Source organism: Chiloscyllium plagiosum, unplaced genomic scaffold (assembly GCF_037043375.1).
Source record: "Chiloscyllium plagiosum isolate Xiang-an unplaced genomic scaffold, Cpla_swu_hap1 HiC_scaffold_3, whole genome shotgun sequence".
Lineage (NCBI taxonomy): Eukaryota > Metazoa > Chordata > Chondrichthyes > Orectolobiformes > Hemiscylliidae > Chiloscyllium > Chiloscyllium plagiosum.
The window spans coordinates 64,754,985-64,770,406 of record NW_028270141.1 but is presented as its reverse complement, the minus strand read 5'-3'; the positions used below and the strand labels follow the sequence as shown (position 1 = coordinate 64,770,406).

The 15,422-nt window shown below is 38.2% G+C and overlaps 1 protein-coding gene across 13 annotated transcripts in view; it reads left to right on the top strand.

The window, feature by feature from the left end:
• The window catches only part of supt3h (SPT3 homolog, SAGA and STAGA complex component), a 469,942-nt gene that overhangs the window by 319,110 nt on the left and 135,410 nt on the right, over positions 1-15,422 (top strand). For all 13 annotated transcript variants that reach the window (XR_015753299.1, XM_087979840.1, XM_087979885.1 and 10 more), the window contains 3 exons: positions 1,288-1,374; positions 6,053-6,146; positions 13,154-13,287. Coding sequence is in view for 12 of the 13 variants with exons in the window: in XM_087979840.1 (XP_087835966.1) it covers positions 1,288-1,374; positions 6,053-6,146; positions 13,154-13,287 (315 nt within the window). In the remaining variant the exon portion in view is untranslated. The remainder of the gene's footprint in view (positions 1-1,287; positions 1,375-6,052; positions 6,147-13,153; positions 13,288-15,422) is intronic.

Genomic DNA, 15,422 nt, shown 5'->3' with positions numbered 1-15,422 from the left:
ACAAAACTTAAAATGTAAGTATTTTTGCTGTCACTCCTATGGAAATCATTTTGCATTGGTAAAAATAGTTCCCTTAGAAAATGAAATCTGGGCTTTAGAATGAATAATGAATAGATTACTCTGTTGAAGAGACACCTGTTTCTACTCAGAGGAATGAAATATTTCAATAAAGCTTATAATTAGTGCAATAAAAATGGTGCATAATGGTCTATCATATTAGGGTGAATTCTTCTTTGGTATTTCTTGAAAGCGAAGTAAACAACTTTATTTCATCTAATTCAATTTTTGTTTCACTAATATATTTCTCTCTGTGTTGATAAATTTGTGTACATAGTTTCTTTATTTAAATAAATGATATCTTCCATACTTTAACCATGTAATGACTAAGGATAAATCTAATGTCAAAGGTATAGGAACCTTAGTTCACTATTTCTACTATAAACTACAATGAACGTGCTACACGATAATCATAATAATAATCAGAAGCACTTTAAAAAGTTTTTTTTCATTACAGTGTAGTTATACAGCAATTTCCATATTATAATTTATTGACTGAACCATATGTCTTAATACATTAACCAAAAAGGAAATATATCCCTTTTCTGTGACTTGAAACTGTTGTTGTTCATTTTTTTTGTGTTGAATAGACAGAATTCAAATTTTAGACGGCGCAGGAGTTGAATGAATAATGTTCCTATTCAACTGCAGCAGAGTGAAAGTTGTAGCTCTTCCATACATATTGAGTTAAATATCAGATGGGTAACCTGCTTTTTTGGGAAAAGAAGTGATAAAATATAGCGTTATGTAGAATCATAAAATGGTTACAGCAGAGGAGGCCATTCAGCCCATTGTGTCCAGGAGCAATATAGCTTTTTCCTTCCCCTGTTGTCCTGCAATCTGTTTCTCTTCAGGTGCTTCCAAATTCCTTTTTGAAGGCCACAATTGAATTTGTCTCTTCAGGCAGTACATTCCAGATACTAACCACTCACTGCAGAAAAATGTTTTCCTTCCATTCTTCCTTTGTTATTGACTTGTTCTTTCGCAAATGGAAAGCGTTCCTCTTGCCCTTCCCCCTCTGTCTGTGTCTCCCTTCCTTTTCTACTATCCCCGCCCCATACACATACACACACATCCTTCATGGAATGCAATATAAATTGTGTTAAGCCTTTAATTCTGTTAAATTTTAGTTATACATTCTTGCTAAGATAGTTGAATTACTTCATCACAAAACACTTGGAGTTTATTTACATGCAGTTTACAAGTAAAAGTTTTGTATCATTCCCTTAGTTACACCAAGCTGCGGAAATCTCACAAGTCAGAGGAGCTCGGGTCATAGCAGCAGAAGATATTCTGTTCTTAATGCGGAAAGACAAGGTAAATATGCTTTAAATTAAGTTCCAATACTGTATACTTAGATTAGTATAGTACTATGAAATGCTTACTTAAAACACAATCTGATCATTTGTTAGAGGGTTGTTTTGGATCTGACAGTGTGCTTTCCACAATATTAAGTAAAGGTAAGGAAGACTTATTTAATTTACCCTTCCTTAGGAATATGTGGTCCCTTATCAGTATTTAACAGTCTCCCAAGTGAATGTTGCTCCAGTGTCCTAACTGAACATAATCTCTTTTATTAACCATGCTATTGATTTGAAAAGTGCTCCTACTGAGCACCTTCCCGTCTTCCATTATAGCTTATTTGTCTATAGCTTATAGTCAAAAACTGTCCAAAATAGCACTCATCCTCACAGAAAAGATTCATCTTGTCTACTTATTTATCTGATATCAAATGGGGCAACGAGAGAAGCTGCTCAGCAACTCTCAATTAATGAGGGGTCAAACTGTCCAAGGCTCCAGCTCTTCTGCTCCTATTACTGAGGTAACGCGAATCCAGGGATAGTGTGATCCTGTTAGGGTGAAAGGCAAGGCTAGTAGGTGTAGGAAATGCTGGAAGACTAGAGAAATTAAGGTTTTTGTCAAGAAAAAGAAGAAAACATATGTCAGGTATAGACAGCAGGGATCAAGTGAATCCCTAGGAGAGTATAAGGCAGTAGGAGTGTAGTTAAGAGGGAAATCAGGAGGGCAAAAGGGTGACATGAGATAGCTTTGGCAAATTCGGTAAAGGAGAATCTCAAGGAATTCTACAAATGCATTACAGACAAAAGAGTAACTAGGAAGAGAATAAGGCCCCTTAAAGATCAACAGGGTCATCTATGTGCGGAACCGCAGGAGTTGGGGGAGATACTAAACTAGTATCTTGCATCAGTGTTTTCTGTAGAGAACGATATGGAAGATATAGAACATGGGGAAATAAATAGTGACATCTTTAAAAATGTCTATATTACAGAGGAGGAGTTGCTGAATGTCTTAAATGCCTAAAGGTGGATAAATCCCCGGGACCTGATCAGGTATATACTAGATCTCTGTGGAAAGCTAGGGAAATCATTGCTGGGCACCTTGCTGAGATCTTTATATCATCGATAGACACAGATGAGGTGTCAGAAGACTGGAAGTTGACTGACATGGTGCCCCTATGGAAGGACAGCGATAAGGGAAAGCCAGGGAACTATAGACTGGTGAGCTTGACGTCGGTGGTGGGTGAGTTGTTGGAGGAAATCTTGAGGGACTGGATTTACATGTACTTGGAAAGGCAAGGGCTGATTATGGATAGTCAACATGGCTTTGTGCATGAGAAATCGTGTCTCACGAACTTGATTTGTTGCTACTTCAAAAAAACTCAATTAATGGGGGCAGAGATGGACGTGAATTAATGGACTTTAGTAAGGCATTTGACTAGTTTCCTCATGATATGCTGCTTAGCAAGGCTAGATCACATGGAATACAGGCAGAACTAAGCATATGGATACAGAACTGGCTTGAAGTTAGAAGACAGAGATTGGTGGTGGAGGGTTGTTTTTCAGACTGGAAGCCTGTGACCAGCAGTGACACAAGGATCGGTGCTGGGTCCACTGCCTTTTGCCATTTATATAAATGGTCTGGATGTGAATATAGGACGTATGGTTAGTAAGTTTGCAGATGACACCAAAATTGGAGGTGCAGTGGACAGAGAAGAAGGTTTCCTCGGAGTACAATAGGATCTTGATCAGATGGGTCGATGAGTGACAGATGGAGTTTAATGTAGATAAATGTGAGGGGCTGCATTTTGAAAAGACAAATTAGGGCAAGACTTATACACTTAATGGTAAGTTTCTGGAGAGTGTAGCTGAACAAAGAGGCCTTGGAGTGCAGGTTCATAGTTCCTTGAAAGTGGAGTCGCAGGTAGATAGGATAGTGAAGAAGGCATTTGGCGTGCTTTCCTTTATTGGTCAGTGCATTGAGTACAAGAATTGGGAGATCATGTTGTGGCTGTACAGACATTGGTTAGGTCACTTTTGAAATACTGCATGCATTTCTGATCCCCCTGCTATCGGAAGAATGCTGTGAAACTTGAAAGAGTTCAGAAAGGATGTACAAGGATGTTACCAGGGTTGGAGGATTTGAGCTATAGAGAGGGGCTGAGTAGACTGGGGCTACATGCCCTGGAGTGTCAGAGGCTGAGGGGTGACTTAATAGAGATTTATAAAATCATGACGGGCATGGATAGGATAAATAGACAAGGTATTTTCTCTGGGGTGGGGAAGTCCAGAACTAGAGAACATAGGTGTAAGGCGGAAGGGGAAATATATAAAAGGGACCTAAGGGGCAACTTTTTCATGTAGAGGGTGGTGCCTATATGAAATGAGTTGCCAGAAGAAGTGGTGAAGGCTGGTACGATTATAATATTTTTAAGGCATTAGGATAGGTTTATGAATAGGAAGGATTTAGAAGGATATGGGCCAAATGCTGGCAAATGAGACTAGATTTATTTGGGGATATCGGCATGGATGAGTTGGACCAAAGGGTCTGTTTCCGTGCCGTATATCTCTATGTCTCTATGACATCCTTTCCTATGGAGTTGACCCCTTTTGTAAAGTTAAATGTGTGATGACTTCCTTTCTGAATAATTAAGGCTAGATTTCCAATATCAGGACAGGCAGCTTGAATCAGAACATTTCTGACAACTTACATCCATCTCAATTTGATGTGTCCCAAATCTCAATGTTTGCATAAAGGATTATGCGTGCAGTATTGATTCAGGCCCACTGACTTTGGAAGCCTATCCTAGGTAGATACGAGAGGGCAGAAATAGGCTGAATCAGGCCATTTAGATGACTTGCTTCATCCCAGCTATGTTACAAACTGCTAGGCTGTCTAGCCTTTGTCTCTCTCAATTACTTAACAACCCATATAGCCCCCTCATACTTTCTGTACCAAATCCATGCCAGCTCATGAACGCCTTGCATGTCATTGATGCCAGTACATTGTTAATTCAAACGCCAAGCACACTACCACCCGTCCCCACCCTCCTTTGCTGGTCATACTCTGCGTTTGACTTCCATAGTCACTATCCAGATCCCGCCAAGGGCAAACATCAGCAACCTTGTGGAAATAGAGATAGATAGCCAAGCATTCATAATGACAATGATTACCCATGGAGAAATGTCAACAAATATCTGTAGTGATACTGATTGACAGGACCAGATAGTATTTTTTTTCTAAAGCTACAGTAGATGATCAAACCTGTCCAATAGAGTGCTCTTTTTTAAACTCTGTGACTGTTGTAGTTTTTATTTTTGTAAATTTGAAGAGCAGAAGGTTTAAAAATCTTCAGATCATGAAACCTGTACACTGTCCTTCAAGAGTGCTTTGGGCCGAAGGGCCTGTTTCCACACTGTAGGGAATCTAATCTAACTAATCTGCTCCCTCAATTTGTACCTGCCACACTGTAGGTTAGACCAGCAAAGATAGGATCTGTTTGAATTCAAAACTCTGTTCAAATGACCATGCTAAATTCAGATTTCCCTCCTGTGTGAGTCATGCCCTGGGCCTTTTTCCCTCCTGGCAAAAGTGATCGTTGGGAATGAGGAAAGGATGGATTGTCTGCATCCAGGTTCCACAAATCATGTTTAAAAGTCCATGGAGTTGTTCCAACTCTGTGAAAATCCAGTTTGTTGAATCCCTCAGAATTTGGACATGCACCTAATGAGTTGTAATTTGTTGGCAAGAGATATGAGAAGTGCAACAGTAACCAGGAAATCATATATTAGCAACTTCAGGAGTGAAGGAAAAATATTTTTAAAAATTTAAAACATTTAAATATATTTCTTTGACTTGTATATTACGGCATTTAACCTTTGTAAGTATTAAAATGTCTTGTAACAGTTTAAATTTTAAAATGCATGTTTTCTTGAATTTAGTTCTCTTGATTTGAAACTCCAAGCTAATCATTTCACTGAACCTTAGTAACATTAAAGAAATAAAAGTCTTTACATGATTTCAACTAAATAGGTTTGAAGGCAGCAGTTGTTTTTGAATTTAAAGTTTTCTGTTGTAACTCAATGTGTTTTTAATTCAGCTCCAAAAAAATCAAATCCAGTTAGAATGAAGAGAGAGTGTGGAGTATTTTATCTTCAAAAGAGTTCCCCGTATCTACTAAGATCAGAGTGTAGTCAAGAATATATTTCCTAACTTGAGAAAAACATCTTCAGATTTATTGCCCAACTGAGATATGCCAGTTAGGATCTTCTTTCTTCCAGGTGTCTTTTGGTGCACTGATATTACTATGTGGTAGCAATTGCCTGCCTCGGAGAGCAGCTGTGTTCTTTTTACTGAGGCTTGTAACTTCAAAAGAGTCTGGAAGCCCATCCAGAACTGCTTGATTCAGGGAAAACAAGAGACCAGATGGGATGAAAGAGCAAGAGAATTATCAAGAAGAGATGATAGAATTCTAATGTTTGCAACATGCTTGTAACAATCTCTGAGACATTTATCTGTGGAGATCTTAATATTGTAAAACTAGCAATTTTCTGTTATTAAAAAGCATTGTGTTCTGTAAATGTTATTTAGGTTGGTTTCCTTTGCGTGTGTATTTTCAGCATATGAGAAAATAAAATTCAAGTAGTACTTTAATGCAAAAGAGCTTTATTGTTTATTTATTTCTCTTTGTTTCCAGAGAAAATTACGCCGATTGCTAAGGCATATGAGTCTCCGGGATTTTAAGTCCAAAATTATTAAGGGAGTTGAAGACGAGGATGTTATTGAAGCAGGTACTTGAAGGTGTAATTATCTCTCATGACGCAATTAGCAACAAGAGAACTTGTAATAGAGTTCAAATTTTTGAAAGCACTAAAATTCAGGTTTTATTTATTAAAATGAAAGTGAATCCTAATGAAACAGTAATGGACAAGTGTAGCAAATTAAAGACTTTAGCAAAAACACATGACGATAATTATAAGAGTAAAGTTTAGAATTTACAGATGGATGTTAGCATTGTTTGATGCTATCTGAACTGTTCTTTAAATAGTTATGGTGATGGGATATTTGTTTTTGCATTCACAGAAATGTACATGAGGAAATATACATTTCAGAAAGAAACTATTAGAATTTACAAAGGAATCATTCTCAGTTGCACCACACACACAGTGGTTTACGACTCTCATCTCCCGCTGCTTGAATTATTTCCCAGTGAGATTGTTTGTGCCTTAACATCCCTCCCACAATTCAATTCTTTTATTCACCCGTTTACAATAGTTGGTTCTTCAAATCCCATTTTTCCTGATGGCTTTTCTCGCAATTATTTTCTCGCAATTATTTAGTTTTCATTAGCTGTCTCTGTTTCATTATCCCGGGTGTATTTCCCTTTTCTGGCTTTCCTTCCCCATACTTGTCCTTTTCACTTTCTCTTTTCTCTGAAGTGATGAAAGGACCTACAAAGACACTGTCAAATGTTGTTGCTTCTGCTGGAATAGATTAGTATGAATATCAGACTGATAATCAACACCATCAAATACCTTTAAAATAACATTACAATTAAATGCCTTTATCATTTAAAGTCAAAGCCAACAATTTAAGTAGTGTTGAAACATATTTGCTGCAAATAAGATCGATAAAGAAGCCCAGAAATTCTGACTAACAGTGGGGTAGATATGCAGTGACGACTTGGGAAATTTGGGCAGAGCACAGTCTTTGCCACTTTCCTCTTACATCAGAGCCTTCAAATAGTTAAGTTGAGAACTTGGTCATCCTCACTCCCTGCCCCGTATTCCCAATTTGGTGCTTGGGTATCTCACCACTTAATAAAGTTTTTAGTTGTAGAAGTACGCACATATGCTGAAAAAAAACCATTCACAAATCCCACAATGTTATATTCAATCATCTGTCAGTCCCAGAGACATCAAGTAACCTTGATATCATGTAGCACTTTAACCAAGCATAGTGGCAATCTGAAACATTCTCACACTATAAAACCTTTTTAGTCAATTGAAGATTGTAATTGGTTAATTTTTGTCAGGCAGTGAATGAAGGAGTATGGATCCAGAGTGAATAGATGGAATTTAGAAACTTCGTCAATTATATTCTAATTGAATGGTGGAATGGTAGAGGTTCACCGGGTTCAATGGCCTGCTCCTGTTATGTGTTCTTTTGTCAGTTGTAGTGGCTTGACTTGTGCTGGCTTGTATAGAGGGTCAGTTAGCTCAGTTGACTGGATGGCTTGTTTCCAATACTACGTGATGCTAAAAGCATTGAATTGATGCATGGACTGAGGTTACCAAGAGGACTGTCCTTCTCAACCTCTCCTGAGGCATGGTGACCCTCAGGTTAAACCACCACCATTTGTCTCTTTATAATGAGAAAGCAGCCTTATCGTCTGGTAAAACTATGGTAACTTCACCTTGTTTTTTTATTGTCTTGACTCTCCAAGGAAAAGAGGAAAGAAGCACTCCAACAAGTCGTCAGGTCTGTATCATGATCCCTGTATTAGATTAAATACTGGTAATACTCAAATATGAAATGGACCGATCTTGACAATTTGAGAGGTTAATTGCAGAGACAGAAGAGCATGAAGATACTCTGCCCATCAGATCTCAGTGACATCAATATGCTGCTAAATTTCAATGCAAATTGTTCAGTTTATCTTTCTCACTTTCTCATTAAGAATAATTATAGATCTAATTATTGCCTTTTTATTGCAGTAATATGCTAGGTGCCTTGAATTTAACGTTTCTGAATGTTACTATAGGATTTGATATAATTTGGCCAAAACAGTATTAGGTTTGAACAGATTGCTTTTGTTGATTCGCCAACTAATCTGCACCCCATTTCTTCTACAGTACAAATTGTTGTGATTGAAATTTGGTATTCTTGTGTTTGTCCTAACAAGTGCAAAGCAGAATCTTGAGCAAAATATCTCAGTCCATGCATCTTTTCCGTACCCATAAGCAATCTCTTGGTTGCCTACTTTTTAGACTGAAAGGCCTAAACTTCATTAAACAGTTTTTGTTTTTACAAACATTGTTCCTGTCAGTAGAAAATTTCCAGTCAGCTTCCGGGTTGCCTGGTGGCAGAGTCAGGGTTCAGTCTTCCTAGCAGACTTCACTCCTTCCCCTAGTGGCAGCTGCAAGCTCCTAGTAGGAGTGTTCTGGTCTAAGTGTTGCTCCAACTAACTATTTTAACTTTGAGATTTGAAATATTGGAGAATGGATGCCACAGTTTTCAAGTTTTTACTCTCTCAGTGCCCACAGTATCATGCTACTACTTTTAAGCTGGAAGACTTTTGATTTGCCTTCCAAATTTGAGACCCAAACTAGCATTCTTAATCAGAAAGCAAGGCTGTTCTCTGGCCATTAATTGATCTATACAAGGAAAATCGCATTGTGTGACTGTCGACAAATAGAACATGCTTCTGATCTCCATTTGGCCTGGGAGGTGAGGCTCAAATCCTCTTCAAAAAAATTATGCTCATGGTTTCTCCAGAGCACTATATATTGCCTGATTTGACTGATATTTTAGTACATATTTCAACATTTTATAAGCTTTCATGAATGGAGCTATACATTGGTTGCACATGTTTAGCATTGGATTTGCCAAAATGCTAATTCTCTTTTAGTCTCATCCTTAGTTGTTTCAACACTATTCCTGACGTACATATGTTGTCTCTATTTTATTTCAATCTGTAGCAAATTATAATCATCTGCATTAAATTCCATCTCCCATCTCCCTGCACACTTACATATCTTGTCCAGTCCGTTCTTTGATTTCTGAAAACCCTCCTGATTCTGTGTAATTTGGTATCATCTACAATTTCCTCACTTTCCATTAAATTTCTGAATCCAGGTTATTCATGTTAGTTTGAATGAGTGATGGTTCCATTTTTCAGGAATGGAAGAAAATGTAACTAAAATTGCATATTTTGGGCTTTCTTTAGAACATGGACCCCATGCCAATTTATTTCCAATCTTAAGTGACCAGTGTTTAGTGTTTCCCTCATTATTGTTGATGGTGCTTTGATTTTTTTTTTCACGTAGTCCTTTTCAGCAGTGTATGATAAATATCATATATTCCTATGTGTATATTTGTTTTGACCTCATTTGTTGTGGTCACTTGTTGTGGTTATACTTTGAAAACCTTTGTGTCTTACAATGGCCCATGTGAAGCCAAAAACTTGAAACAGGGGATTTGAATTCCCAATGACCAACTTAAAGGAATTACATAAGATTTCACATTTTAAGACTTTTGCTGTAACAAACAACCAAATTTAAATCAACATCTGCTAAACATTATGCAGTCAGGAACTAACTTAAACTTAAGAAATGATAACTCTTACTAATGAATGTGACCAGTATCCCCGTGCTATATATGTACTGTATGGTATGCTTTCCACAGAGTTGCATTCTTTTCAAAAATCTGTCAAAACTTATTTCTAGATTTCAACTGGTTCAAGTCTCCACAGTTCATAATTTGGAACATCCAGTCATCATCAAAAGTCCACTCCCTCAGTTTTCTGAAGTCCTAAATTGAATTTCAGCAGTAAGACCCACTCCAGTGATTTATTTTCCAAATCTCACCAAGGTAATTCTTCCAGTAAACTTAAATCACTGCAGATTCCTTCATTTTAACCTGTAGACAGGCTATCCTCCTCGTTCTGCTGAGTAGCGAACAGACAAGATAACCTTTTTTCCCTCTGCAGACTGCAACAACTGCTATCTTCTCTCTATTTCTTTCACCCTCTCTCTTCTCCCCCAAGCCTCCTACTTCTCTCACTCTCTCTGTCTCCCTCAGTCTTCCTGTTCAAATCCCTAAGACAGAAAGTTTGCAACAAAAAGAACATCTGCTCTGCCTTTGTTCTTAAATATTAAACCTGGCATGTGCATTGCAAATAACACAAAACCTGAACCTTCATTTTCCATATCAATCTAGCAGTGTGGCTTGGTTTTTTTTAAACAGAACTCAGCAGATCACATGACTCTTGTTTTAAAGAGATAGCATAAAACATTGTCATCTTATAAAACATCTGACTTGTAAGAGTGAATGTACAATGTTCAAATATTCTCCTGTTAATACATAGAAGTGATGTGGAGGTGCTAGTGTTGGACTGGGGTGTACATGATCAGGAGTCAAACAACACCAGGTTATAGTCCAACAGGTTTACTTGAAATCACGAGCTTTTAAGGCATTGCCGTTTTATCAGGCGATGTGAGAGAGAATCACACAGGTACAGAATTTATGGCAGACAGATCAAAAGACCATACGTGAGTGAAGTGTCGACAGGCTAAATAATAGGTCTCTGTGGGTGTTCGAGAGTGTCAGATGGTGTGAGTAAAGTGTCAACAGCTGAATAACAAGTGAAGCGATGACCTTCCAATTAAATGGATGCAGAGAGATAACTACAAAAAATAAAATTAAGGTGGTGGTGGAGACAAGCCAAATGACAGGAATAGCATAATAAGTATAAGAGTCGCATGCCGAAGGTCTAACCAAAGTAATAATTAATCCAAAACTGTACACACTAATTAAGATAGAGAGATCATAAGAATTTATCAGGGTGATGGTATCAAAACAGGACAGTAAGGAAGATTTTACTGATACAGCAGTGTGGTGCAGTCACATGTAGTGTAACATGAACCCAAGATCATGGTTGAGGTTGTCTTCATGGGGATGGAACTTAGCTATCAGTTTATGCTCGACAATTCTGCATTGTTGTGTATCTCAAAGGCCGTCTTGGAGGACACTTACCCAAAGATGGGAGGCTGAATGTCCTTGATAGCTGAAGTGTTCCCCAACTGACTAGCTGTTATTGCGCAGTGTCCATTCATCCATTGTTGTAGGGCCTGCATAGTCTTGTCAATATACCATGCCTTCGGGCATCCTTGCCTGCAGGGTAGAGATAGACAATATTGGCTCAGTCACACAAGTATCTGCCCTGTGTGTGGTGGGTGGTGTTCCCACTTGTAATGGTAGTATCCATGATGATCTGACATGTCTTGCAGAAGTTCTCTCTGCCGCATTTAATCACACTATAAGTCATCCTTTGCTTGCTATTCAGCTGTTGACACTTTATTCATACCAACTGGCACTCTTGATCACCTGCAGAAACCTATTATTTGGTCTGTCAACACCCCCCACACACCATATGTATGATATTTGATCTGTCTGTCCATTGATCTTTCTGCCTACAAATTCTATGTCTGTGTGCTTCTTTCTCACTTGACCTGATGAAGTGGCAACGCTTTGAAAGCTTGTTATTTCAAATAAACCTGTTGGACTATGATCTGGTGTCATCTGACTTGCATAGAAGTGGTAAATTAGAATATTCACTGCAATATTTTCTGCTTATCTCAGTCCACTTGTATCTTTTTTAGGTTTTTATATCTTTTCTGCCATTTGTTATTGTGGTAATGAAATCATTTTTAAAAAATGCTTAGCTTCCACAGCTAAGCTTTTTATCCCACAAGTCTCTATCTGTCCATCTGATCTTTTTAGCATGCTTTTGACAATTTCTTAGAATCATCCTAGTAGACCCTTTCATTGTGTTCCCTTCAAGATTTGTACTAGCAAACTTTATTTCACTTTTAATTTTCTTTGACTGGTCATATTCATTTTTAAAGGTTTTCTGCTGAAGTTTTGTTGAGCAATCTATATTTTGTTTGAAGCGTTCTGTAATTTCTGAGCTAATTGCAATACCTATTGTACCCTGCTCACTTAATTGATCAACTTCTTTAAGAATAACAGCCAATGTTGTCCCTGCCCAATTTATTTGCATTTCCTCAGCCCAATCAAAATCATTTCGTTCTCCTTCTATCAGAAGCCCCAGTTGTTTTCAATCCAACTCTCATTACAATCAGAAAATGGAGGGTGACAATTGAGGGGGGAGCAGCAAACTATTTGGAAAGAGGGAAGAATTGATTGTCTGGGAGGGACAGTCAGCTCTGAATTTTCATGCAGTGGTGCTCAGCCTGACTCACATTAAGGTGGGTAATGTTGAGTAGTGGCTTCAATGTTCTGTTTCAGGACTTCTGGTTAAATAACATTTTATTGAATATAACTGGCCAAGTGCCTGCTGCACTCAGTGTCGACCAATTTTGGAACAGGGGCTTCATATTTGTATGAACAACTGACCAATCGTGGGCCCAGGATCCCTTTATTTGTGGCTTCTACCAAAATACACTTTTCAGCCCAAACTTTGCAGTCTCATGCTATTCACTATAATGGACGCTTTGCACATCCTTCGCAACTGAAATCATGCATGGCTGTATTGAATTTCTATGCCAATATTTCCATTCAACAACTAAACAAAGCACTGTTTTTAATTTCATTTAATTATTTTTCTAAATTATTATGTTTGCAAATGAATGTTAGTCTTGCTTCGTATGTATCCCATACTACAAGCGTGCCTGATACCAGTATTGTGTAGAAAATTGTAAAACGTTATTCCATTCCACAGACCTTCAATTTATCGTTTTGAGCATAAAATATAATCAAATTGGAAGATTTTCATGTTCAAAGTTTAACATTTTGTTTTCAGCTGCTGTTGTGAGATAGTATCATTTTTGTTGCATTGTTATCACTTTTAATTATTTCTCTCAGTGGCATTGAAAGTCTGTCATTACTGATGTTTCTGTTTTTAACAAGTGGGTGGGATCTGATCCAAAATATATTTCTGCTGTACTGAAGTCTGCCTCGCAGGTGAAAATAAGTCCCAAGCTCATCTGTGCTACAGATGTACAGGAATTTACATTAGTAAATTACCTTCCTTCCTTTTCTCGCCCACACATAGACAAATCCAGCAGCAGTATAAACAAGCGCCAGAAACTCTACCAAGAATTCCTCAGCTCCATTGATCAAACAGGAGAGCTGCTAGGTTTGCTTGAGGAAGATGATGCTGATGAAGTCAAACAGGAGCGGCTGGAGGTGGGTAGAGCATTCTTTGCTGACCACAGTGATTCATTGTATCAGAATTAGTTTGTTCACATTAATAAATTCTGATGTTAGGAAAATTTGAGGTTTTACCAACATCTGCTTTCTTGACATTTTATCAGGGTAAAACGATTATACTGTGAATTGGACTCACCATGTGTTTTCCCTAATATCTTGCCTTCACGCTGCATATTTCAAACTACGTAATATTTTGCACTGACTTTCCAGTAGGTCTGCGCCTTAATAAAAATTTTCTGAAGTTGAAACCATGTTCACAGATGAAATTATTTCGCTAACATCTTGCAGGTCAATCTGTTACTTGACCTTGAGGACTTTGGGAAAATAAATATCCAAATGTGTTTTTTGTATATGAATGTCCTTGCAATTAGGAGTTGGGGTTTCCAGACTCAGCCTTTGATGATTATTTCAAAAAATTGTTGTCTGTGGTATGGAAATTGCAGATAATCAAGGAATTTTTTTAATATCAGAGGCTATAAACTTCATCTAGTTTAGAAAATGTGCCCTGAGAATATGATGAACTAGCTTGTTCGGGTAGCAGGAATCAAAAGCTTCTATTGTATTCTTAAATTTTGAGTGCTTTTGAGTTTGAAAATCATTTTGTGGTGTATTCCATGCTACTAATGTGAATCATATCAAACAATACAACTTTGATTGTCCACATGCACGATTATCCTGCCACACTTCAGGGGTTTCTGTCAGAATATGAAAACATGGCCAAACATGAGCTCTTGGGAGAGGCTGAATTGACTGGGGCTGTTTTCCCTAGAGCATCGGAGGCTGAGGGGTAACCTTATAGAGGTTTATAAAATCATGAGGGGCGTGGATTGGGTAAATAGGCAAGGTCATTTCCCTGGGGTGGGGAGTCCAAAACTAGAGTAATTTTTAGAATACTCATGGACAAAGACAAGAGTGGTCCTAAAGGAAGAGTGCTAAATTGGGGGAAGACCAGCAAAATTCAGCAGGAGCTGGCAATAGTGGATTGTGAGCAGCTGTTTGAAGGTAAATCCACATTTGATATGTGGGAGGCTTTTAAAGAGAGGTCAATTAGAGTGTTGGACAGACATGTCCCTGTGAAAATGAGGGAAAGAAATGGCAAGATTAGGGAACCATGGATGACAGATTAAATAGTGAGATTAGTTAAGAGGGAAAAGGAAGCATACATAAGGTCTAGGTGACGGAAAATAGACAAATCTTTGGAAGAATATCAGGAAAGTAGGATAATCTGAATTGAGGAATTAAGAAGGCTAAAAGGGGTCATGAAAATCTTTAGCAAACAGGGTTAAGCAAAATGCCAACGCTTTTTACTCGCATAAAAGGAGCAAGAGGGTAACGAGAAAGAGTTGGCCCACTCAAGGACAAAGGAAGAAAGTTGTGGGTGAGATTCTTAATTGAGTACTTTGCATCGGTATTTACCAAGGAGAGGAACATGACAGATGTGGAGGTTAGAGATAGATGTTTGATTGCTCTAGGTCAAGTCGGCATAAGGAAGGAGGAAGTGTTGGGTTTTCTAAAAGGCATTAATGTGGACAAGTCCCCAGTTCTGGATGGGATCTATCCCAGATTATTGAGGGAAATGGGAGAAGAGATAGATCGGGCCTTTACAGATATCTTTCCAGCATCCTTGAACATGGGTGAGGTCCCAGAGGACTGGAGAATTGCTAATGTTGTCTGCTGGAGAAGATTCTGATGGATCAGATCTGTTTACATTTGGAAGAAAATGGGCTTATCAGTGATAGGCAACATGGTTTTATGCAGGGAAGGTCATGTCTTAACAACTTAATAGAATTCTTTGAGGAAGTGACAAAGCTGATTGATGAGGGAAAGACTGTTGATGTCATATACATGGACTTCAGTGAGGTGTTGGCTAAGGTTCCCCATGGAAGGCTAATGGGGAAAGTGAAATAGTGTGGGATCCAGGGTGTACTGGCTAGATGGATAGAGAACTGGCTGGGCAGCAGGACACAGACAGTAGTAGTGGAAGGGAGTTTCTCAAAATGGAGAACTATGACCAGTGGTGTTCCACAGAGATCCGTGTTAGGCCACTGTTGTTTGTGATAAATATAAATGATCTGGAGGAAGGTATAGATGGTTTGATGAGCAAGTTTGCA